Genomic DNA, 26,172 nt, shown 5'->3' on the forward strand with positions numbered 1-26,172 from the left:
GTGTGTGTGGGGGTGTGTGAGGGGGTGTGGGTGTGTGTGAGGGGGTGTGGGGTGTGTGTGTGAGGGGGGGTGGGGTGTGTGTGTGTGTGAGGGGGTGTGGGGTGTGTGTGTGTGTGAGGGGGTGTGTGTGTGTGTGTGTGAGGGGGGGTGGGGTGTGTGTGTGTGTGAGGGGGGGTGGGGGTGTGTGTGTGTGAGGGGGGGTGGGGTGTGTGTGTGTGAGGGGGGTTTGTGTGTGCGAGGGTGTGTGTGTGTGTGTGTGTGTGTGTGTGAGGGGGTGTGGGGTGTGTGTGTGTGTGAGGGGGTGTGGGGTGTGTGTGTGTGTGAGGGGGTGTGGGGTGTGTGTGTGTGTGAGGGGGGGTGGGGGGTAGACTTTAAGTTAATGAGGAATCTGGCCATGCCATGGAAGTGGGTATGCCGGCGTTGGACTGGCGTAAACACAGTAAAAAGTCTGATTTGCATTCTAATCAGTAATCTGTAAACTGTCTGTGCTTTAAATGCTCTGTCTGAGGCCAGAACTCTCCATTCACCTGATGAAGGGACAAAACCCCGAAAGCTTGTGAGTCTATTATCAAATAAATCGGTTGGACTAAAACCTGGTGTTGTCAGACTTTTTACCATGCCATGGAAGCCAGGGAGATTTCAGATTTGGTTGATCCAGAGATGATTGTTCAAAGATTTAAATTTCGTAGCCATTTTCAAAAAGCAGGTTAATTGTTTGCTCACTTTGTGACAGAATTATGCCAGTTTTTGGAGCAGTATTAAGAGATATGCTCACAGATAGACAAAGAGAACAAAGAGAACAAAAACAGCCCGGGAAACAGGCCCTTTGGTCCAACGAGCCCACGCCGCCATCTCAACACCACCAGTCCCCCCCCTCCACCCATGACCCTTGTCTGATGTTTTATGGCCATCCACATTGAGGGAAACTAATTTAGGGACAATTTATTACTGCTAATCAGCCGAACAGCACATCTTTGGGGTGTGGGAGGAAACCAGAGCACCTGGAGAAAACCCACGCAAGCACGGGGAGAATGCGCAAACTCCCACAGACACCGGCCCAAATCCATGTGTCTGCACAGCAAACAGTGATAGTCACTGAGCTGTCGTCTTGCCCAGTATCTGGTCCAGTTTAGGCACACACTAACAACATGAAGCACTAGGCCAATCTCGAACAACCAAGAGCAGCCCAAGTACGACCCATTGCGTGTATGCCCCTCGTTGGACACAAGGCGGACTGACTTAAAACCTGTGAATGAAAAGAGAAAACAAAATTATTATTGTACCATATCCATTTACCTTACCAGGGACGCCCCAATGCTAATGACCCTTATTTAAAACAATCTCCGATATCCACCCATCTCCAACCCACTCATGTGCCTGTCTAAGTTACTCTTAAATGACTCTAGCATGTTTGCCTCCACCACCTTACTTGGCAGAGCATTCCATACCCCCACTACCTTCTGTGTGAAAAACCTCCCTCTAATATCTGTGTTATACCTCTCCCCCCTCACCTTAAGTCCATGGCCCCTTGTCCTACATGTCTCTATCATAGGAAATAGCTTACCTCTGTTTACTCTATCTATACCCTTCATAATCTTATATACCTCTATTAGATCCCCCCTCAGTCACCGTCTTTCAAGGGAAAAGAGCCCCAATTTACTCAATCTTTCCTCATACCCCAGTCCTTCCATACCAGGCAACATCCTGGTAAACCTCCTCTGCACTCTCTCCAGAGTCTCCACGTCCTTCCGGTAGTAAGGCGACCAGAACTGGATGCAGTACTCTAAATGCGGCCCAACCAACGTTCTGTACAACTGCAACATTAGACTCCAGCTCTTATATTCTATACCCCTTCCTATAAAGGCTAACATACCATAGGCTTTCTTCACCACACTCTCCACTTGCACTGCCACCTTCAAAGACTTGTGCACTTGCACCCCCAGGTCTCGCTGTGAGTCTATACCCCTTATGGGCTTACCCTTTATCATATAACTCCCCCCTACATTATTCCGGCCAAAATGCATCACCTCACATTTATCCGGATTAAACTCCATTTGCCATGTATCTACCCAATATACCAGCCTATCAATATCCCGTTGTATTGCCAGACACTGCTCCTCACTGCCCGCCAATCCAGCCATCTTGGTGTCATCAGCAAATTTGCTGATCACACCACCTACTCCCTCTTCCAAATCATTTATATACACTACAAAGAGAAGAGGTCCCAGTACTGAGCCCTGCGGCACCCCACTAGTGACAGACCTCCAGCTAGAAAAGGACCCCTCCACTACTACTCTCTGACTCCTCTTTGCAAGCCAGTTCTCTACCCATCTAGATACCTGGCCACGTATCCCATGAGCTTTAATCTTCTGTACCAACCTACCATGAGGGACTTTGTCAAACGCCTTACTGAAATCCATATAGACGATATCAACGGCTCGTCCTTCGTCGACCGTTTTTGTCACCTCCTCAAAGAATTCTACCAGATTCATAAGGCAAGACTTCCCCTTTACAAAGCCATGCTGCGTATCCTTAATCAGATCGCAACACTCTAAGTGCTCATACATCCTATCCCTAAGAATCCTCTCCATCAACTTGCCTACCACTGACATTAAACTCACCGGCCTATAGTTACCCGGGCTATCCGTCCTACCCTTTTTAAACAACGGTACCACGTTCGCTATCCTCCAGTCCTCTGGGACCTCACCTGTGTCCAAAGAAGGGACAAAGATTTGCGTCAGAGGCCCAGCAATTTCATCTCTCGCTTCCCTAAGCAGCCTAGGATAAATGCCATCAGGCCCCAGAGATTTATCAGTTTTAATGCTACCTAAAAGCCCTAACACTTCTTCCCTCGTAATCGATAGATCGTTCAATTGGTCTACTGCTCCCTCAGTGACCGTACTAGACATCAAGCCCCTTAATGCGGTTAATGCCCCTTAATGCCCCTTAATGAGTTTAATGCGGAGAAGTGTGAGGTAATCCATTTCGGTAGGAATAACAGATGTGTTGAGTATAGGGCTAACGGGAGGACTTTGAATAAAGTGGAGGAGCAGAGGGATCTAGGTGTATGTGTACATAGATCCCTGAAAGTTGGGAATCAAGTAGATAAGGTTGTTAGGAAGGCATACGGTGTCTTGGCGTTTATTGGTAGGGGGATTGAATTTAGGAGTCGCAGCGTCATGTTGCAACTGTACACAACTCTGGTGCGGCCGCACTTGGAGTACTGTGTGCAGTTCTGGTCCCCACATTACAGGAAGGATGTGGAGGCTTTGGAGAGGGTGCAGAGGAGGTTTACCAGGATGTTGCCTGGTATGCAGGGGAGGTCCTATGAGGAGAGACTGAGGGATTTGGGGTTGTTTTCACTGAAAAGAAGGCGGCTAAGAGGGGATCTTATAGAAACATATAAGATGATTAGAGGTTTAGATAGGGTGGATGGTGATAGCCTGTTTCCTCGGATGGAGAAATCTAGCACGAGGGGGCATGGCTTTAAATTAAGGGGGGGTAGTTATAGGACGGATGTCAGGGGCAGGTTCTTTACCCAGAGGGTGGTGAGGGACTGGAATGCCCTGCCTGCTGCAGTTGTAAATGCGCCTAGTTCGGGGGCGTTTAAGAGGTTGGTGGATAGGTTTATGGACGAAAAGGATTGGTTTATATTAGTGGGTCAATGTTTTTTTTTAAAAATAAGACTGGTCGGCGCAACATTGTGGGCCGAAGGGCCTGTTCCGCGCTGTAATGTTCTATGTTCTATGTTCTATGTTCTCCTTCGTGAATACCGACACAAAGTATTCATTCAGGATCTCCCCCATTCCCTCTGCCTCTAAGCACAATTCCCCTCGTCTGTCCCTGAGAGGACCGATTTTACCCCTGGCCACCCTTTTGCTCTTAAGATAGGAGTAAAACGCCTTTGGATTCTCCTTAATCCTACCTGCCAAAGCCATCTCATGCCCCCTCTTTGCTCTCCTAACTCCCCTTTTGAGATCTCTCCTACTCTCTCTGTATTCCTCCAACGCTCTCTCCATTCCCAGCTGCTTAGACCTGGCATACGCCTCTCGTTTCTTCCTAACCAGGTCTTCTATATCTCTAGTAATCCACGGCTCTCTAATCCTACCTTTCCTATCCTTCCTCCTAACCGGCACATGCCTTTCCTGCACCATTGCAGTTTTCCCTTGAAAGACTCCCAGTGCCTAACGTGGTCTTGCCTTCCAACAGCCTATCCCAGTCTGTATCCCTAAGCTCCTGCCTAATCCGGCTGTATCTAGCCTTCCCCCAATTTAGCAGCATCCCCTTAGGACAGCTCTCATCTTTTTCCATTCGTATCCTAAAGTAGACGGAGTTGTGGTCACTATTAGCCACATGTTCACCTACTGCAACCTCAACCACCTGACCCGGCTCATTTCCCAGAACTAAATCCAGTATTGCCCCCTCTCTAGTCGGGCTATCTACATACTGTTGCAAGGATCCTTCCAATACACATCTTACGAATTCCTCCCTGTCCGAACCCCCAGCTCTAGGCACCTTCCAATCCACCCCGGGAGATTAAAATCTCCCACTACAACAACCCTGTTCTTCCTACACATGTCCAAAATGTCTCTACATGTACCCTCTTCCACTGCCCGTGGGCTGTCGGGTGGCCTATAGTACACTCATAGGTCGGGCAGCCTATAGTAGGCTGGCCTGCGGTATTAAAGAGGACAGCATCCAGCATTGGTTGTTGGGGAAGCCACATTGAGTTTTAAGGTAGCACTGGAAATTTCTCAGGATGTGGGTATGCCGGCGTTGGACTGGCGTAAACACAGTAAAAAGTCTGACAACACCAGGTTTTAGTCCAACCGATTTCTCAGGACACAGAAATGTTCAAGAAGGCTAATGTCAGTGCCCAGATAGGGGTGCTGCAGCAAATACACCGACAGGTACAGGTAATCCTAGACAGATCAGGCAAAAGCAGGACAGAGAGCAAGGGAAGTCCAGATTAAACTGCATTTATTTCAATCTAAGAGGCCCCGAGGGACGAGGCAGATGAACTCAGGACATGGGTACCTGGAACTGGGATATTATCGCTATTACTGAAATACGGCCAATAGAGGGACAGGCAAGCGGGAGGCTTTCAAAAGTGTGTTAACAAGGATTCAGAATAAGCACATTCCTTTTAGAGTGAAGGGCAAGGCAGGAAGAAGTAGGGAATCTTAGATGACTCAGGATACTGAGACATATGACATACATATGCCATACTATGGAAGGGTTTCCTGTTGAGTGCCGCAAGGGCTGTGTCCCTGGCCATTCTGGAGGTAAGTTGCAGCCGTCTGGAAGATTCAGACCTCTGTGTTCTGGATATTTATCTTAAAACTCACCTCCCCAGCGTAATGTTTTATCCCGAATTGGTAATCAGTAACCCGAGGCTTCATATAGAATGAGTTGCTCTGCAAAAAAATGTAAAAGCTCCTTTAGTCTTCGGAACAAAGAGATTAACAAGGGAGAATTATTGGAAACTGAGTGGATAGTGAGAGGGAGGAAATGGAGAGAATGAGGAGATGGAGAGAGTGGGGGAGTGGAGAGAGTGAAGGGAAAGAAAGAGTGAGGGGTTGGGGAGAGGAGTGCATGGGGAGAGTGAGGGGTTGGGGAGAATGAGGAGATGGAGAGAGTGAGGGAATGGAGAGAGTGAGTGCAAGGGGAGAGTGAGTGCATGGGGAGAGTGAGTGCATGGGGAGAGTGAGTGCATGGGGAGAGTGAGTGCATGGGGAGAGTGAGGGGTTGGGGAGAGTGAGTGCATAGGGAGAGTGAGGGCATGGGGAGAGTGAGGGCATGGGGAGAGTGAGGGGTTGGGGAGAATGAGTGCATAGGGAGAGTGAGGGCATGGGGAGAGTGAGGGGTTGGGGAGAATGAGGGGATGGAGAGAGTGAGGGGATAGAGAGAGTGAGGGGTTGGGGAGAATGAGGGGATGGGGAGGGTGAGGGGATGGAGAGAGTGAGGGGTTGGGAAGAACAAGGAAATGGAGAGGGTGGAGATACTAAATCCCATGAGGGTTTGCCTAGCCAGACGCTCACTTACCTCGTGCTGGGAGTGAAGCTTCTCGAGCAAGGTGCAGTCACTGCCCTTTGGAAAGCGACTCTCCTCATTGATCAATGCAAGAAGACCCAGTTTCTAACAGGAATAACGAGGAACAGTAAGATACCATACTGATACAGAGTAAAACTCTCTTTGTACAGCACCTATCAAACACTCCCAGAAAAGGGATAGCCAAGGGATAGGTTACAGAGTAAAACTCCTTCTACACTGTCCCCATCAAACACTCCCAGGACAGGTACAGCACGGGGTTAGATACAGAGTAAAGCTCCCTCTACACTGTCCCCCATCAAACACTCCCAGGACAGGTACAGCACGGGGTTAGATACAGAGTAAAGCTCCCTCTACACTGTCCCCCATCAAACACTCCCAGGACAGGTACAGCACGGGGTTAGATACAGAGTAAAGCTCCCTCTACACTGTCCCCCATCAAACACTCCCAGGACAGGGACAGCACGGGGTTAGATACAGAGTAAAGCTCCCTCTACACTGTCCCCCATCAAACACTCCCAGGACAGGGACAGCACGGGGTTAGATACAGAGTAAAGCTCCCTCTACACTGTCCCCATCAAACACTCCCAGGACAGGTACAGCACGGGGTTAGATACAGAGTAAAGCTCCCTCTACACTGTCCCCCATCAAACACTCCCAGGACAGGTACAGCACGGGGTTAGATACAGAGTAAAGCTCCCTCTACACTGTCCCCATCAAACACTCCCAGGACAGGTACAGCACGGGGTTAGATACAGAGTAAAGCTCCCTCTACACTGTCCCCATCAAACACTCCCAGGACAGGTACAGCACGGGGTTAGATACAGAGTAAAGCTCCCTCTACACTGTCCCCCATCAAACACTCCCAGGACAGGTACAGCACGGGGTTAGATACAGATTAAAGCTCCCTCTACACTGTCCCCCCATCAAACACTCCCAGGAAAGGTACAGCACAGGGTTAGATATAGAGTAAAGCTCCCTCTACACTGTCCCCCCATCAAACACTCCCAGGACAGGTACAACATGGGGTTAGATAGATAGAACTTAGAACATTACGGCGCAGTACAGGCCCTTTGGCCCTCGATGTTGCACCGATCTGTGAAACTAATCTAAAGCCTATCTAACCTACACTATTCCAATATCATCCATATGTTTATCCAATGACCATTTAAATAAGAACATAAGAACATAAGAAATAGGAGCAGGAGTAGGCCATCTAGCCCTTCGAGCCTGCCCCGCCATTCAATAAGATCATGGCTGATCTGTCGTGGCTCAGTTCCACTTTCCCGCCCTCTCCCCATAACCCTTAATCCCCTCTCTTATCAAAAACCCATCAACCCGCGTCTTAAAAATATTTATCGAGGCAGCCTCCACCACTTCAACGGGCAGAGAATTCCAGAGATTCACCACCCTTTGAGTGAAGAAGTTCCTCCTCAACTCCGTTCTAAACCGCCCCCCTTTTATCTTGAGGCTGTGCCCCCTAGTCCTACTGTCTTTTTTTGAGCGGGAAGAGTCTCTCCACCTCTATCCTATCCATCCCATTCATCATCTTATACGTCTCAATGAGATCTTCCCTCATTCTGTTGGCGAGTCCACTACTGTTGCAGGCAGGGCATTCCACAACCTTACTACTCTCTGAGTAAAGAGCCTACCTCTGACATCTGTCCTATATCTATCACCTCTCAATTTAAAGCTATGTCCCCTCATGCTAGCCATCTCCATCCAAGGTAAAAGGCTCTCACTGTCTACCTTATCTAACCCTCTGATCATCTTGTATGCCTTTATTTAGTCACCTCTTAACCTTCTTCTCTCTAATGAAAATAACCTCAAGTCCCTCAGCCTTTCCTCATAAGACCTTCCCACCATACCAGGCAACATCCTGGTAAACCACCTCTGCACCCTTTCCAATGCCTCCACATCTTTCCTATAATGCGGTGACCAGAAATGTACACAATACTCCAAGTGCGGCCGCACCAGAGTTTTGTATGGTTGTAACATGACCTCACTGCTCCGAAATACAATCCCTCTACCAATAAAAGCTAACAGTCCGTACGCCTTCTTAACAACCTTATCAACCTGGGTGCCAACTTTCAGGGATCTATGCCCATGGACACCGAGATCTCTCTGCTTATCCACATTACCAAGTATCTTACCATTAGCCCAAAACTCTGTATTCCTGTTACTCCTTCCAAAGTGAATCATAAGAATCATAGAAAAACTACAGCACAAACAGGCCCTTCGGCCCACAAGTTGTGCCGATCATATCCCTACCTACTAGGCTTACCTATAACCCTCAATCCTATTAAGTCCCATGTACTCATCCAGAAGTCTCTTAAAAGACCCCAGTGAGTTCGCCTCTACCACCACCGACAGCAGCGAATTCCACTCACTCACCACCCTCTGAGTGAAAAACTTACCCCTGACATCTCCTCTGTACCTACTCCCCAGCACCTTAAACCTGTGTCTCTTGTAGCGACCATTTCATCCCGGGGAAATAGCCTCTGAGAATCCACCCTATCTATTCCTCTCAACATCTTATACACCTCTATCAGGTCACCTCTCATCCTTCGTCTCTCCGGGGAGAAAAGATTGAGCTCGCTCAACCTATCCTCATAAGACATGCCTCCCAATCCAGGCAACATCCTTGTAAATCTCCTCTGCACCCTCTCAATAGCTTCCACATCCTTCCTGTAATGAGGCAACCAGAATTGAGCGCAGTGCTCCAAGTGGGGTCTGACCAGGGTCTTATAAAGCTGCAGCCTTATCTCCCGACTCCTAAACTCAATCCCTCGATTAATGAAGGCCAGTACACCATACGCCTTCTTAGCCATGTCCTCTACCTGCGAAGCCGATTTAAGAGTCCTATGAACCCGGACCCCAAGATCCTTCTGATCTTCCACACTTCTAAGAGTCTTACCCTTAATATTATATTCCTTCATCCCATTTGACCTGCCAAAGTGGACCACTACACTTTTATTCGAGTTGAAGTCCATCCGCCACTTCTCCACCTAGTCTTGCATCCTATCTATGTCTCACTGCAACCTCTGACATCCCTCCAAACTATCCACAACACCACCAACCTTTGTATCATCAGCAAACTTATCAACCCATCCCTCCACTTCCTCATCCAGGTCATTTATGAAAATGACAAACAGCAAGGGTCCTAGAACAGATCCCTGGGGCACTCCACTGGTGACCGACCTCCACGCAGATAAAGACCCATCCACAACCACTCTCTGCCTTCTGTGGACAAGGCAGTTCTGGATCGACAAAGCAAAGTCGCCTTGGATCCCATGGCCTCTCGCTTTCTCAATAAGCCTTACATGGGGGACCTTATCAAACGCCTTGCTGAAGTCCATATAAATTACATCTACCACTCTTCATTCGTCAATGTGTTTAGTCACATTTTCAAAAAACTCAATCAGGCTCGTAAGACAGGATCTGCTTTTGACAAAGCCGTGCTGACTACTTTTGATCAGACTAAACTTCTCTAAATGTTCATAAATCCTGTCCCTCAGGATCTTTTCCATCAACTTACCAACCACTGAGGTTAGACTTACCGGTCGGTGATTTCCTTATTCCCTTTCTTGAATACAGGAACCACATCCCCCAATCCTCTGGAACCTCTCCCGTCTGCATCGATGACACAAAGATCATCGCCAGAGGCTCTGCAATCTCTTCCCTCGCCTCCCACAGTAACCTGGGGTACAGTCCATCCGGTCCCGGCGACTTATCTATCTTGATGCTATACAAACGTTCCAACACATCCTCTTTCTTAATGTCCACATATACAATCTTTTCAGTCCGCCACAAGCCTGCAGTACAACCACCCAGATCTTTTTCCACCTTGAATACCGAGGTAAAGTATTCATTGAGCACCTCTGCTATTTCTACCAGTTCTGTACAAACTTTCCCACCTTCACATTTTACAGGTCCTAACTGCAGCAGGCGACGGTGCAGAGGGACCTCGGGGTCCTTGTGCATGAGTCGCAAAAACCCAGCCTGCAGGTGCAGCAGGTGGTCAGGAAGGCGAATGGGATGCTGGCCTTCATAGCGAGGGGGATTGAATATAAAAGTAGGGAGGTCTTGCTGCGGCTGTATAGGGCATTGGTGAGGCCGCAGCTGGAGTACTGTGTGCAGTTTTGGTCGCCGTACTTACACAAGGATATTTTGGCCTTGGAGGGAGTGCAGAGGAGGTTTACTAGGCTGATACCGGAGTTGAGGGGGTTGAGCTATGAGGAGAGGCTGAATTAACTAGGCTTGTACTCGTTAGAGTTTAGAAGAATGAGGGGGGATCTCATTGAGACGTATAAGATGATGAATGGGATGGATAGGATAGAGGTGGAGAGACTCTTCCCGCTCAGAAAGGACAGTAGGACTAGGGGGCACAGCCTCAAGATAAAGGGGGCGCGGTTTAGAACGGAGTTGAGGAGGAACTTCTTCACTCAAAGGGTGGCGAATCTCTGGAATTCTCTGCCCATTGAAGTGGTGGAGGCTGCCTCGCTAAATATTTTTAAGACGCGGGTTGATGGGTTTTTGATAAGCGAGGGGATTAAGGGTTATGGGGAGAGGGCGGGAAAGTGGAACTGAGCCACGACAGATCAGCCATGATCTTATTGAATGGCGGGGCAGGCTCGAAGGGCTAGATGGCCTACTCCTGCTCCTATTTCTTATGTTCTTATGTTCTTATTCCTTCACATCTCATCTTTTTACTCTTCACATGTTTGTAGAACGCCTTAGGGTTTTCCTGAATCTTACCTGCCAAGGCCTTCTCATGACCCCTTCTGGCTCTCCTAATTTCCTTCTTAAGTTCCTTCCTACAAGCCGTATACTCCTCTAGATCCCTAACATTACCTAGCTCCCTGAACTTTTTGTAGCGGTAGACCTCTAGTAACTGAATATATCCCATTATCCTCTGTCTTCTTACAGCTTGCGAATTTCTGATCCAAACTGCTAAATCACCCTCAATCCCATGCCTCCATATTTTCTGCAAAATCTTACCATGGGGAACCTTATCAAACACTTTACTGAAATCCATATACACCACATCAACTGCTTTACCCTCATCCACCTCTTTGGTAGAGAGTAAAGCTCCCTCTACACTGTCCCCATCAAACACTCCCACGACAGGTACAGCACGGGGTTAGATACAGAGTAAAGCTCCCTCTACACTGTCCCCCATCAAACACTCCCAGGACAGGTACAGCACGGGGTTAGATACAGAGTAAAGCTCTCTCTACACTGTCCCCCCATCAAACACTCCCAGGACAGGTACAGCACAGGGTTAGATACAGAATAAAGCTCCCTCTACACTGTCCCCCATCAAACACTCCCAGGACAGGTACAGCACGGGGTTAGATACAGAGTAAAGCTCCCTCTACACTGTCCCCCCATCAAACACTCCCAGGACAGGTACAGCACGGGGTTAGATACAGAGTAAAGTTCCCTCTACACTGTCCCCCATCAAACACTCCCAGGACAGGTACAGCACGGGGTTAGATACAGAGTAAAGCTCCCTCTACACTGTCCCCATCAAACACTCCCAGGACAGGTACAGCACGGGGTTAGATACAGAGTAAAGCTCCCTCTACACTGTCCCCATCAAACACTCCCAGGACAGGTACATCAAAGGGTTAGATACAGACTAAAGCTCCCTCTACACTGTCCTGTGACATCAGTGTGAAAGCTTGCTACTTTAAAAAAGTTTATTTATTTGTCACAAGTAGGCTTATATTAACACTGCAGTGAAGTTACTGAGAAAATCCCCAAGTCACTCAGGTACACTAAGGGGCAATTTAGCATGGCCAATCCACCTAATCCACACATCTTTGGAGTGTGGGAGGAAACCGGAGCACGTAGAGGGTACTCATGCAGACACGGGGAGAACATGCAAACTCCACATAGACAATGGTCCGACATGGGAATCGTACCCGGGTCCCTGGTGCTGTGAGACAGCAGTGCTAACCGCTGTGCCACCGTGCTGGGCAAGTTTTCTGTACAATTGTGTTCCTGTGAGTGATGCTGTGGACACTGAGTTGAACCAGGGTAAGTTTGCTGTTCAGGCAGTAGTTTGCCTAACTGTTTAAGAACATAAGAAATAGGAGCAGGAGTAGGCCATCTAGCCCTTCGAGCCTGCCCCACCATTCAATAAGATCATGGCTGATCTGTCGTGGCTCAGTTCCACGTTCCCGCCCTCTCCCCATAACCCTTAATCCCCTCTCTTATCAAAAACCCATCAACCCGCGTCTTAAAAATATTTAGTGGGGCAGCCTCCACCACTTCAACGGGCAGAGAATTCCAGAGATTCACCACCCTTTGAGTGAAGAAGCCCTTCGCTATAAAGGCCAGCATCCCATTCGCCTTGTTGATCACCTGCTGCACCTGCAGACTGGGTTTTTGCGACTTGTGCACAAGGACCCCCAGGTCCCTCTGCACCGTAGCATGCTGCAACTTTTCACCATTTAAATAATAATCCCTCCTACTATTATTTCTACCAAAGTGGATAACCTCACATTTGCTCACATTATACTCCATCTGCCAGGTCCTCGCCCACTCACTCAGCCTATCCAGATCTCTCTGCAGACTTTCTACACCCTCCACGCAATTCGCTTTTCCACTCATCTTCTTGTCATCAGCAAATTTTGTCACCCTACACTCAGCCCCCCTCCTCCAGATCGTCTGTGTACATGGTAAACAGTTGAGGCCCCAGCACCAGTCCCTGCGACACTCCACTCGTCACCAACCGCCAACCAGAATAGCACCCATTTATTCCAACTCTCTGCTTCCTGTTAGATAGCCAATCCTCAATCCACGCTAACACTTTACCCCCAACTCCATGCACCCTAACCTTCTGCAACAACCTTTTGTGAGGCACCTTATCGAACGCCTTCTGGAAATCTAAAAACACCACATCCACCGGTTCCCCTCTGTCTACCGCACTAATCACATCTTCATAAAAATCCAGTAAATTCATCAAACACGACTTCCCCTTCACGAATCCATGCTGCGTATGTTTGATCAAACCATTCCTTTCCAGGTGTCCTGCTATTTCTTCTTTGATGATGGATTCCAACATTTTCCCAACTATAGACGTTAAGCTAACCGGCCTGTAGTTCCCTGCCTTTTGTCTACTTCCTTTTTTAAACAGCAGTGTAACATTAGCTGTTTTCCAATCAGCCGGCACTTCCCCAGAGTCCAGCGAATTTTGATAAATAATTACTAACGCATCTGCTATCACTTCTGCCATTTCTTTCAGAACCCTGGGATGCATTCCATCCGGTCCCGGGGACTTGTCCACCTTCAGTCCCGTTAGTCCACCAAGCACCACCACTTTAGTAACAGTAATTGTATTAAGGACCTCATCCCCTACCATCCCTCTATCTTTAATATTCGGTAAGCTATTTGTGTCCTCCTCCGTGAAGACCAACACAAAAATCTTACTTAAAGCCTCAGCCATTTCCTTGTTACCCACCATTAAATTCCCCCTCTCGAGCTCCAAGGGTCCAACATTCACTCTAGCCAGCCTCTTCCTTTTTATATATTTGTAAAAACTTTTACTATCATTTTTTATATTTAGAGCTAGTTTTGTTTCATAATCTATCTTTCCTTTCTTTATCACTTTCTTAGTCATTCTTTGTTGTTTTTTAAAGCTTTCCCAATCTTCTAATTCCCCACTATTTTTGGCCACTCTGTATGCATCGGTTTTTAATTTAATACTCTCCTTTATTTCCTTCGTTATCCATGGCTGGTTATTCTTTATCTTACAGTCCTTCTTTATCACCGGAATATTTTAGGCTATTTCTTGCTGCATTTCTTGTTCTCGAAATTTGAAGAACTTCCTACCTTTTCAATCAGGTCCAAACACTCGGCATTATCCATCCAGTCAATTGCTTCCCAACTCATTCCTTCTCTGTAGAAATACAAACCCGGACTTGCGTCAGTGTCAATTTTCACAGGAACTTGGGCTGATTGCAGGGAATGGGAGCAGTGGGTTGGTGTCAGGTTTGACTGGGTGGATATGAAGCTGCAATGTCAGCTGCAGCTTAGGGAGACAGTCTCACCTGTTGTACTCCAGTTGTTCCAGGGAGAAGATGTGTTTGTTGAAATATTCCTGCAGTTTCTCATTCGCAAAGTTGATATTGAATTGTTCAAAGCGGTTAATCTGTGGAGAAAGATGGTCAATGACAGTCTGCATCCCTTAACTGCTCACCCCTCGACTTCATGACCCCTCACCTCGCCACACAGCATGTTTCGCTCTGACCGGAGCAGGAATCATGGGGAGAGCTGCCCACTCCCACCCTCCTCAGTTACAGCCTCAACTCTTCACCCACCTCAAAGTTCTCAAAGCCAAAGATGTCAAGGATGGCAATGGATTTGAAACTCTCTGTCCCTTTGATCTTTGCATTGATTTTCCTAATGATCCAGGAGAAACATTGGGAATACAGTGCCATGGACATAGAATCCCGGGAATCAGCAGCCTGAAACACAAGGAAAAGAACATCAATGTTCAAGCACAGGAAGTACGAGGGGGCAGGAAGGGATCACATCCCCTGTGACCGAGGCTGAGAGTATGGATTCTATCTTGGTTTCCAGGATGCGGCATTTGCTGTAGAGCTGGTGTATGAGGTGGTTTAGGAGTGTGAGAGAGGTGCGATGGCAAAGTCCCTCAGGGTAGTCTGTGTTATAGGTTAACCTGAGTGGGTTTATGATCTGTAGTCCTTTCGGTATCTTGTCTGTTTTCCTGCATCCATGTAAAAACTTGATGTCTGTGTCAACACCCCCCGCACCTTGTGGGATTGTGGGATTAAGAACATAAGAACATAAGAAATAGGAGCAGGAGTAGGCCATCTAGCCCTTCGAGCCTGTCCCGCCATTCAATAAGATCATGGCTGATCTGTCGTGGCTCAGTTCCACATTCCCGCCCTCTCCCCATAACCCTTAATCCCCTCGCTTATCAAAAACCCATCAACCCGCGTCTTAAAAATATTTAGCGAGGTAGCCTCCACCACTTCAACGGGCAGAGAATTCCAGAGATTCACCACCCTTTGAGTGAAGAAGTTCCTCCTCAACTCCGTTCTAAACCGCCCCCCCTTTATCCTGAGGCTGTGCCCCCTAGTCCTACTGTCCTTTCTGAGCGGGAAGAGTCTCTCCACCTCTATCCTATCCATCCCATTCATCATCTTATACGTCTCAATGAGATCTCCCCTCATTCTTCTAAACTCTAACGAGTACAAGCCTAGTTTATTCAGCCTCTCCTCATAGCTCAACCCCCTCAACTCCGGCATCAGCCTAGTAAACCTCCTCTGCACTCCCTCCAAGGCCAAAATATCCTTGCGTAAGTACGGCGCCCAAAACTGCACACAGTACTCCAGCTGCGGCCTCACCAATGCCCTATACAGCTACAGCAAGACCTCCCTACTTTTATATTCAATCCCCCTCGCTATGAAGGCCAGCACCCCATTCGCCTTCTATCAAATAAACTATCAAATAAACCTGTTGGACTTTAACCTGGAGTTGTGAGACTTTTTACTGTGTTTACCCCAGTGCAACACCAGCATCTCCACATCATGACTACCATCGACACTGCAAACTGCCAGATCCAAGTGGAGAGGATCTCCAAGAAGATTGCGCATATCGACACAGACATCAAGTTCTTACAAAGATGCAAGAAAGCAGACAAGACATCGAAAGGACTACAGATCACGAACCCACTCAGGTTAACGTATAACACAGACTACTCTGAGGGACATTGCCATCGCACCTCTCTCACACTCCTCAACCATCTCATACACCAGCTCTACAGCAAATGCCGCATCCTGGAAACCAAGATAGAATCCATATTCTCAGAATAGCAGGTTAGCTATAAAGACTCACATTCTAATCAGTATTCTGTAAACCGTGTGTGCTTTTATATACCCTTCTCTGATCAGAACCTTCCACACACCTGACAAAGGAACACCGTTTCCAAAAGCTTGTGGGATTACTATCAAATAAACTGGTTGGACTTTAACCTGGTGTTGTGAGACTTTTTACTGTGTTTACTCCAATCCAATGCCGGCATCTCCATGCCAGGGCTGAGAGCCACAGACACAGCTCTGTACTGGAGTCTGGGTCAAATTCAGCACATCATTTTCCTTTATGTGCTTAAGCTGTGAGCATCACTGACCAGACCAGCACTTACTGCCCATTCCTAATTACCCTTGCAAAGTTGATGGTGAGCTGCCTTCTTAAATCGCTGCAGTCCCTTTTGGTGTAGGCCATCGATCAACAGTTCTGACGTGCCACAGCGAAAAACCGCACTGACCTCTTCAGAAGACAAAGCACACATGAGGATGGCCTCAAAAGGGATCTTGGGTTCATGTCACACTATCTGTCACCCCCACAACTTGCCTGGGCTTGTAAAATCTCACTAACAGTCCTGGCCGGAGACAATACATGTCTCTTTGACTTGTGCTTAACCCTCTCTCCATTCACACTGTCTGTACCTTTAAGACTTGATTAGCTGTAAAGACTCGCATTCCAACCATTATCTTGTAAATTGAGTTTGTGTCTGAATGCCCTGTTTACGAACACAAGTCCTCACTCACCTGATGAAGAAGCAGCGCTCCGAAAGCTAGTGCTGCCAAATAAATCTGTTGGACTTTAACCTGGTGTTGTGAGACTTCTCACTGTGTTTCTCCAGGTCCAACGCCGGCATCTCCACATCATGTTAGGTACACCCACAGTGCTGTTAGGGAGGGAGCTCTAGGATTTTGACCCGGCGACAGTGAAGGAATGTGACATATTGTTCTTCTAAGTGGTAGAAGTCGCGTGTTTGGAAAGTGATGTTGAAGAAGCCTCGGTGAGTTCCTGCAGTACATCTTGGAGATGGTTCCCATGGCACACTTCACTAGACAAACAATTCCACAGCGCACCCACTTTTTTTCAGCTGAATTGATTGCTCATAAACACCCAACAATGTAGCAGCAAAGCGACAGGGAACGATCACATACAGAGGCAGGGCATAGGGTACTGGCCGTTTAGCAATCTGCTGAGTAATATTTACATTGTTTTACCAGGGCTAGTCAGAAGCTATTCAGAATATACAGCTCCAAATTTAAAACGCCTTTTTTCCATCATTTCAGTGTTTAATTCATTCAGAGTTTGACATTCATTGGGGATTCACTTGTGTTCCTGTTTAAAGCAGACAGCAACTGTTGCTGTTGGATTTGAAGATTCATGTTTATACCGTTTGTGTCTTATATAAAAGCTTATAGAACATACAAAGATTGGATCCTGTTCTATCCTGTTCATCTTGTGACCACCTCATGGGGTGAAAGATTATCAGGAGGGCAGCCTGAAATGTGAGCTTGAGGTTACAATCAGCTCACCGTGATCTTATAGAATGGTGCAGCAGGTTTGAGGGGCCCAATGGCCTACTCTTGCACTTTATTGTATGTAGTTGTTGCTCTGGGATATCAAGGAATGCTCTGAAAGGGTTTAGCTCTGATCCCTGGGGAGTGGTGACCTTTAAGTAAACTCCCCAATAACAAACTCCCAACCTGGGTTGGAGTGGTCACAGAGGAGAGATTTGGATTCCAGATATCTGTTGAAATTTGTCTGATTGTCACAGATTCCTACACCCTGTAGATGAGTGCATTCCATAAATCAGCATTTCTCTGTGTTGCAGTCAGTTTTAATAAAGGCTAGATTGTGTGGCAATGAGCTGGATTGTGCACCCACTCAGTCAGCCTCTGTCCCAAAAAATACAAGAGCTCCTATTACTGACTGCAACTCAAAGGTCGAGATCTCTGATCCTCTCACACTGAATCTGGGACATGATGTCAGTCTGAAGATATGTGCAGAATGCAGAGATGATGTTTCCACTGTGCCACTCAAACCGCACTAAGAAAGCTTGTACACAGCACACTGGCAACAAGACAGCACAAAGTTCCACATTCCTTCTTCCAGGGATCAAATAATAGCTCAGGGCCAGGAATAAACAGTCACGTGACCACTGCACAGGGACAAAGGGACAAGGAACAGGTCAGTGCTGGGGTGGGAGCTGGCAACGGCCCATAGTACAACTTCTTTCAAAAAGGGAAAAGACCAGTCAGAATTCTCAGTGGGGTGAAGAAGGGAGGAAATTTTACCTCAACCCATCCAACCCCCAAACTGTCATATCCATCCAAATCTTTAAAACCCACCACAACTCCTTATCTGCATTTGTTTTTATTCATTCTCGGGATTTTTTTAATTTAACCACGCAATGTGGGTGTCGCTGGCTAGGACAGCATTTCTTAACCTGTGGTGTAGGTACAACCACAGTGCTGTTTGGGAGGGAGTTCCAGGATTTTGACCCAGAGACACTGCAGGAACGGCAATATATTTCCAAATCAGAATGCTGAGTTGGTGACCTGCAAAAGGGATCTCTAGGTGGCGGTGAGGCCAAATATCTGCTGCTTTTGTCCTACTAGATGGTGGAGGTCATGGGATTGGAAGGTGCTGCCTAAGGAACCTTGGTGAGTTGCTGCAGCGCATCTTGTAGATGGTACACACTGCTGGTACCGTTTGGCAATGGTGGATGATGGAGTGGATTTTGAAGGTGGTAAAGGGATACTAATCAAGCCGCTTTGTCCTGGATGGTGTCAATCTTCTCAGGTGTTGTTGGATCTGCATCCATCCAGGCAAGTGGAGGATATTCCATCATAGTCTCGTATCACAACAATGTGTTGTGTGCAATATGGATTAATATTTAATGGTTACAGATATCTATATACTACTTATAAATAACTTCTTTAAAAGAACTTCAGTCAAGTAAAGGTGCTGACTTTAAAATGTCTGCATTAGTCAGCTGAGAGACAAATTGGTAAAACTGTTAAATTCTGAATGTGGATCTGCCATGGACATAGCTACACACAGCTCTCCGTTTGGAGTTTACACTTCCAATTGTCTAAACTCGAGAAAAATGAGAACAATGGTAAACTTTCTGAGTAAGAAGTCTCACAACACCAGCTTTAAGTCCAACCACAAGCCTTCAGAAACAGTGTTCCTTCGTCAGGTGCGTGGAAGGTTTCAAACTTTCTGAACCCAGGAACTACCAGCAACAATGAAAGGCTTTGCAGGGGGAATGATAAGGACCCTTATCTGGTTATCTGCTTTGATAGCATCTTCATAGCTTTGGCAATGGGAGATCAAAGCTCTTTTGTTAATGTGGATCACCCTCCATTCCGTACCAATAATAGCAATCGCATGAGTGAAAGTCTTATGAAAAGCTGTGATTATTAATTTGTCTGTGGGTTACTGTAACAGATGAACAGCTCTACACAATGGACCAGTTACACAGCCAGTCTCCCTGCTGTTCTCAACTTCAAGGCCCAATCTCTGCTCCACGTCTGGAATCTATCACATTGGTGAATTTCAATGGGGAGGAAAGTTGGGTGTCATAGCATCCAGTTTGAAAAGTCAGGTAACAATGTCAAGAGACATTTACATTCATACCACACAAATGCCAAACCATGACCACAAATAAGAGACATTCTAACCTCCGCCCCTTGGCATTCAATGGTGTAACCATCACTGAATCCCCCACTGTCAATATTCTTGGGGTTACCATTGACCAGAAACTCAACACCACATTAATGCAGTGGCTACAAGAGCAGATCAGAGACTAGGAATACTGTAGCGAGTAACTCACCTCCTGATTCCTCAAAGATTGACCACCATCTACAAGGCACAAGTCAGGAGTGTGATGGAATACTCTGCACTTGCCTGGACGGGTGCAGCTCCAACAACACTCAAGAAGCTCAACACCACCCAGGACAAGCAGCCCCACTTGATTGACATGACATCTGCAAATATCCACTCCCTCCACCATTGATGCTCAGTAGCAACCGTGTGTACTATCTACAAGATGCACTGCAGCGATTCACCAAAGATCCTTAGACAGCACCTTCCAAACCCACGACCGCTTCCATCTCGAAGGACAAGGGCAGCAGATACATGGGACACCCCCAATTGTTCTCTGGGTTGACCAACAATGCCACTAGGAAAGAAATTCCAGGATTTTGACCCAGCGATTGCGAAGGTACGGCAATATATTTCCAAATCAGGAAAGTGAATGGCTTGGAGGGGAACTCGCAGGTAGTGGTGTGCCCATGTATCTGCCCTTGTCCTTCGAGATGAAAGTGGTCATGGGTTTGGAGGGTGCTGCCTAAGGACCTTTGGCAGTAGATAGCATGCGTATTAAAAGACTGATGGAGTTTCTCTATGGTGTTGTAAGAAACAGTACAGGCCATCTTGTGCATATCAATCCATTTTGAATAGGTGTCGATGAGAATTAAAAACATGGAGCCCATAAATGGCCCTGCAGAGTCTTTATATACACACAACCAAGGTCTCCCTGGTCATTCCCAAGGATGCAATGAGACTGTTGGTGGGGCCTTGTAATTTTCCTGGCAAGATTTGTACAGCTTCACCAGGTTTTGATATCACTGTCTCTGCCAGGTCACCACACATAGCTCCTTGCAAGCATTTCCATCTTAGACATTCCTGGATGGCCATTGTGCAATTCTTGAAATATCAGTCACTAGCCTGTGGGCCACCCATCCGGGTTCCCCACAAGATGATGCCATCTTCTATACTCAGCTGCTGATATTCAGAGAGATAAGGTTTCAAATCTTTCGTAGGACACCCATTTGGTCCACGACTAAGGACGACATGATGTGTTTTGCCAACATAGGGTCCTTTTGAGTCCATGTTTGGAAGATACAAGCAGAATGCCCATGAAGTTCTGAGTTACGACGACTTCAACCCTCTTCGGAGAAGAAGATAGGCTGGTAGGTAGTGGCAGGCGGCTCAAGGGATCTGCGATGGCTATATGTCTCCCTAAGACATTCTAAGGTATATTCATAGGTACCTAATAGTAATGCCCATCGTTGGATCAGGCTGATGCAGTGGGAAGAATCATCTTGTCTTCCTTGAAGAAGCCCAACACAGGTTGGTGATCAGTTACTGTGATGAAATGCCAAATGTAAACATTTTGGTGGAACCTTTTCACCACAAACACCATGGCCAAACCTTCTTTTTCAATCTGGGCATACTTCCCCTCTGCATCTGCCAGGGTTCATGATGCATCTACGATTGGGCATTCTGTTCCATCATCCCAATGGTGCAATAGAACATAGAACATAGAACATAGAACACTACAGCACAAACAGGCCCTTCGGCCCACAAGTTGCGCCGATCACATCACCTACCAACCTACAGACCTATCTATAACCCTCAATCTCATTAAACCCCATATACTCATCCAGAAGTCTTTTAAAAGACCCCAGCGAGTTCGCCTCCACCACCACTGACGGCAGCCGATTCCATTCACTCACCACCCTCTGAGTGAAAAACTTACCCCTAACATCACTTCTGAACCTCCCTCCCCGCACCTTAAATCTGTGTCCTCTCGTAGCGACCATTTCAAACCGGGGAAATAGCCTCTGAGAGTCCACCCTATCTATTCCTCTCAACATTTTGTAAACTTCTATCAGGTCGCCTCTCAACCTTCGTCTCTCCAGGGAAAAGAGTCCCAGCTCCCTCAACCTAACTTCATAAGGCATGCCTCCCAGTCCAGGCAACATCCTTGTAAATCTCCTCTGCACCCTTTCAATAGCTTCTACATCTTTCCTATAGTGAGGCGACCAGAACTGCGCACAATACTCCAAATGAGGCCTGACAAGGGTCTTATAAAGTTCCATCATTACCTCCCGACTCCTAAACTCAATCCCTCGATTAATGAAGGCCAGTACACCATACGCCTTCTTGACCACCTCCTCCACCTGCGAGGCCGATTTAAGAGTCCTGTGGACCCGGACCCCAAGATCCTTCTGCTCCTCAACACTACTCAGACTTCTGCCCTTGATAGTGTACTCGTTCATCCCGTTGGTTCTGCCAAAATGGACGACTACACATTTATCCGCGTTGAAGTCCATCTGCCACTTCTCCGCCCAGTCCTGCATCCTATCTATGTCCTGCTGCAACTTTTGCCATCCTTCCAGATCATCCACAACACCACCGACCTTCGTGTCATCAGCGAACTTACTTACCCATCCCTCCACTTCCTCATCCAGGTCATTTATGAAAATGACAAACAACAAGGGTCCCAGAACAGATCCTTGAGGCACTCCGCTGGTGACTGAAGGCACTCCGCTGGTGACTGAAGGCACTCCGCTTGTATCTTCCAACGCTGGTAATAATACTGCTCCTATCCCATATGGGGAGATTTTGCAGTGAGTGGTCTCAGGGAGTCATAATGGGCTGGTATATTTGTTGATAACAATTATCGTTTGGTGTTTGCAAAGCTTTGGCTTGTGGCATTTGCCACGACCATTTCTGATTCTTTTTAACAGTACTTGGAGGGGTCCAAGTTCATAGAACATAGAACAGAGAACATTACAGCGCAGTACAGGCCCTTCGGCCCTCGATGTTGCACCGACCAGTGGAACGAATCTAATGACCCTCTAACCTAAACTATTCCAATGTTATCCATATGCCTATCCACTGACCATTTGAACACCCTTAAAGTTGGCGAGTCCACAACTGCTGCAGGCAGGGCATTCCACGCCCTTACTACCCTCTGAGTAAAGAACCTGTCATCTGTCCTATAATTACCACCCCTCAATTTAAAGCTATGTCCCCTCGTGTTAGCCATCACCACCCAAGGGAAAAGGCTCTCACTGTCCACCCTATCTAATCCTCTGATCATCTTGTATGCCTCAATTAGGTCACCTCGTAACCTTCTTCTCTCCAATGAAAATAACCTCAAGTCCCTCACCCTTTCCTCATAAGACCTTCCCACCATACCAAGCAACATCCTGGTAAACCACCTCTGCACCCTTTCCAATGCCTCCACATCTTTCTTATAATGCAGAGACCAGAACTGTACGCAATACTCCAAGTGCGGCCGCACCAGAGTTTTGTACAGTTGTAACATGATCTCACGGCTCCGAAATTCAATCCCTCCACCAATAAAAGCTAACACACCGTACGCCTTCTTAACAACCTTATCAACCTGGGTGCCAACTTTCAGGGAGCTATGCACACGTACACCGAGATCAGTATGAATGTCCCATATTAACTTACCAGGCCTAGGAAAGACTTCAACTCCGTTTTGTCCTTGTAATCAAAGCCTCTTTTATGGCCTTTACCTTCTCTTTGAGAGGGTTTAATCCATCCTCGTCAGCTCTGCACCTGAGGGTTGACCAGGAACACACATTTTTCCCTTTTTAATTGGACGCCAGCATCAGAAAAAAGCCGTAAGACCTCCTTCAAATTCTCCAAATGATCCTCTCCTGCTGAGATTAAAACATCATCCAGATAGACTCCAGGCATCCGGTGAAAGGTGTTCTCCATCACTCCGTGAAAAATGGAGCAGGCTGAAGACACCCCAAAAGGCAAACAGTTATTTGTGAGTATTTACTTGGATGACACCTTAGGTGCCAATTGGAGGAAGGCGCGGCTCAAGTCTAATTTGGAAAATATGTCACCCTCCCCCCACCCCAGCCAGCTACAAGTCTTCAATGTGTGGCGTAGGGTATCTGTCTCAGATTGTCAACTTCTAATCCCCACCTGACGGACTGAATTGTCAGGTTTTAAAACTGGGACTATTGGTATGGCCCATTCAGCAAATTGTATTGGGCATAAAATGCAACGTTCCTCTAGACATTCCAGTTTGGCTTCTACTTTGGTATATAGGATATAGAGAACCCTTGTCAGGGTCTTAGGGAGGGGTAGTACCTCTGGTGGCGGAACATGTCACGTCCTTTCAGGGCGGTTTGTCCACCCTTTGTCCCCACCTGGCACTCAGCTCTCACCTGTGGCTCCCCGTAGCTGTTTGCTTGCGACAGCGGCCACTCTAGGCAAAGGCTTCAACAAGCCGGCTAAACCAGATGAGGGTAGCCGACGGGTCTCAACCCTCGGTGAGATAGGAAGATGTCTATCCCAGCATGTGAAGACAGACTCCGGCAGATTGAGCGGACGAGACCAATGGAAGGTCCAACGGTCAAGAAAGCGGTCTCTGCAAGCATCGTGGAACGCAAAGAGCAGGACAAGACACACAAGACGTTCTGGTCATCCGCTGCGCCTAGTCCCGTCTCCAGCCGTCTTGACTCTTGTCTTGCCACTGGATCTAGATGGGAATTGGGAAGAGAGAGTGAGGCTGATGCGGCGCAACTCTCCCTCACTTTAATCCAAATCAAGCGCTAGTCTCGACACCATCATCATCATCATCATCAGTGTCCTGTTCAACCCTTGAAGTCCTGTGGTGATGGGCAAGCGACAAAGCAGTAGGTGTGGATACACTGGGAGCTGTAGTCACGGACCTGCACACAGGTGGCTCAGGTCTAATGGTTGTTTTTCGCTGACTGAAGCAGCAGTGGAATTTGGCATCTACCTGGGCGACTTAGCAGTCCCCTTCAGGAATGTACTGCTCACCTCCATAGAATGAGGAAGGGGCTAGAAAAGGAGCCCTAAACATTGCCTGCTTCACTACACCCTGGCCAGTTGACTGCGGCTGGCGGGGATCCCATCTTGCGGTCGAACAAACAAAATAAAATACAAGACAACACCGCTCACCATTGGCACTTGGAACGTGCGCACGCTTTTGGACAACCCTACAGCAGACAGATCAGAGAGAAGAACAGCCAGAGAGCTTGCAAGATACAACATAGACTTTGCAGCCCTGAGTGAAACTCATTTTTCCAACATAGGTCAGTTGACTGAAACTGGAGGTGGACACACTTTTTTCTGGAGTGGTCGCGGCAGTGATGAGCTTCGTGATGCTGGAATTGGATTTGCCGTCAAGAGTCACCTTGTTCGGCAACTTGATAGTCTACCCAATGGTGTGAAAGACCGGCTTATGACATTACAGCTTCCGCTACAGAACAGAAGTCAAGCCACCCTGATCAGCGCCTACGCCCCCACAATGAACAACCCAGATGAGATGAAAGACAAACTCTATGAAGAACTAGATGCCCTACTATCAGCAATGAGCAGTACCAACAAACTGATCTTGCTTGGTGATTTCAAAGCAAGAGTAGGGTGTGACTCTGCAACCTGGCAGGGAGTCATTGAGAGGCATGGAGTGGGCAAGTGTAACAGTAATGGCTTACTCTTAATGAAGACCTGTGCAGCACACGACCTCCTCATCACCAACACAACCTTCCGGCTGCCTACCCGTAACAAGACCTCTTGGATGCACCCCCGCTTTAAGCGTTGGCATCTTATCGACTATGTCATTGTCAGGAGAAAAGACAGGTAGGATGTCAGAGTAACCAAGGCCATGTGTGGTACTGACTACTGGACAGATCACAGGCTCATTGCCTCCAAAATGAGGCTCCGCATCAGACCCAAGAGGCAACCACAAGGAAGCAAGGTTATGAAAAGAATCAATGCGACCAAGCTAAAGAACCCCAGCATAGCTTCAGCACTGGCTGAAGACTTAGAAATCAAGATTGCTGACATGCAGCATGACTGGTTTGATGAGAATGATGAGGAGACACAGGTTCTACTTGTTGAAAAGCACCACCTTCATTGGGCCTGTCAGAATGACCCATCATCAGCTGCCAAGGAAAATGCTTTTACCAGTGCTCGCAGGACAGTCCAGAATAAACTGCGTAAAATGCAGGATGCCTGGCTGAGGCCAAGGCAGATGAAATATAGGGATATGCTGACAGAAACGACTTGAAACGGTTCTATGAAGTCCTCAACACTCTCTATGGACCTCAGTTTCTCAGGAGCTCCCCCCTCCTGAGTACAGATAGTACAATTCTCATTACAGAGAGGGCTCAGATCCTGCAGAGATGGGCTGACCACTTTGAAGCCGTCCTCAACCGACCATCATCTATTAACGATGAGGCAATAGACAGGATTCCCCAGGTTGATATCAACAGCGCCACGGATGACCCACCGGTAGCAGCCGAAGTCACGAAAGCTGTCAGCCAGCTATCCAGTGGCAAAGCCCCAGGGACAGATGCCATACCCGCAGAGATCTACAAAGATGCTGGTTCTGTACTTATCGAGAAACTTACCGAGTTGTTCCAGTCCTTTTGGAAGCAAGGATCCATTCCTCAGGAACTTAAAGATGCTTCCATC

The 26,172-nt window shown here is 47.4% G+C and overlaps 1 protein-coding gene across 1 annotated transcript in view; it reads right to left on the reverse strand.

Annotated features, from left to right (window-relative positions):
- myo10l3 (myosin X, like 3) overlaps positions 1–26,172 on the reverse strand; it is a 217,982-nt gene that overhangs the window by 105,388 nt on the left and 86,422 nt on the right. The window contains exons 12-16 of the mRNA XM_080199296.1: positions 14,382–14,528; positions 14,112–14,212; positions 13,894–13,960; positions 6,046–6,138; positions 5,349–5,417 (exon numbers count right to left, since the gene is read on the reverse strand). Of these exons, the coding sequence (XP_080055422.1) occupies positions 5,349–5,417; positions 6,046–6,138; positions 13,894–13,960; positions 14,112–14,212; positions 14,382–14,528 (477 nt within the window). The remainder of the gene's footprint in view (positions 1–5,348; positions 5,418–6,045; positions 6,139–13,893; positions 13,961–14,111; positions 14,213–14,381; positions 14,529–26,172) is intronic.

Source organism: Carcharhinus amblyrhynchos, chromosome 11 (genome assembly GCF_965287045.1).
Source record: "Carcharhinus amblyrhynchos chromosome 11, sCarAmb.v2.hapA, whole genome shotgun sequence".
Lineage (NCBI taxonomy): Eukaryota > Metazoa > Chordata > Chondrichthyes > Carcharhiniformes > Carcharhinidae > Carcharhinus > Carcharhinus amblyrhynchos.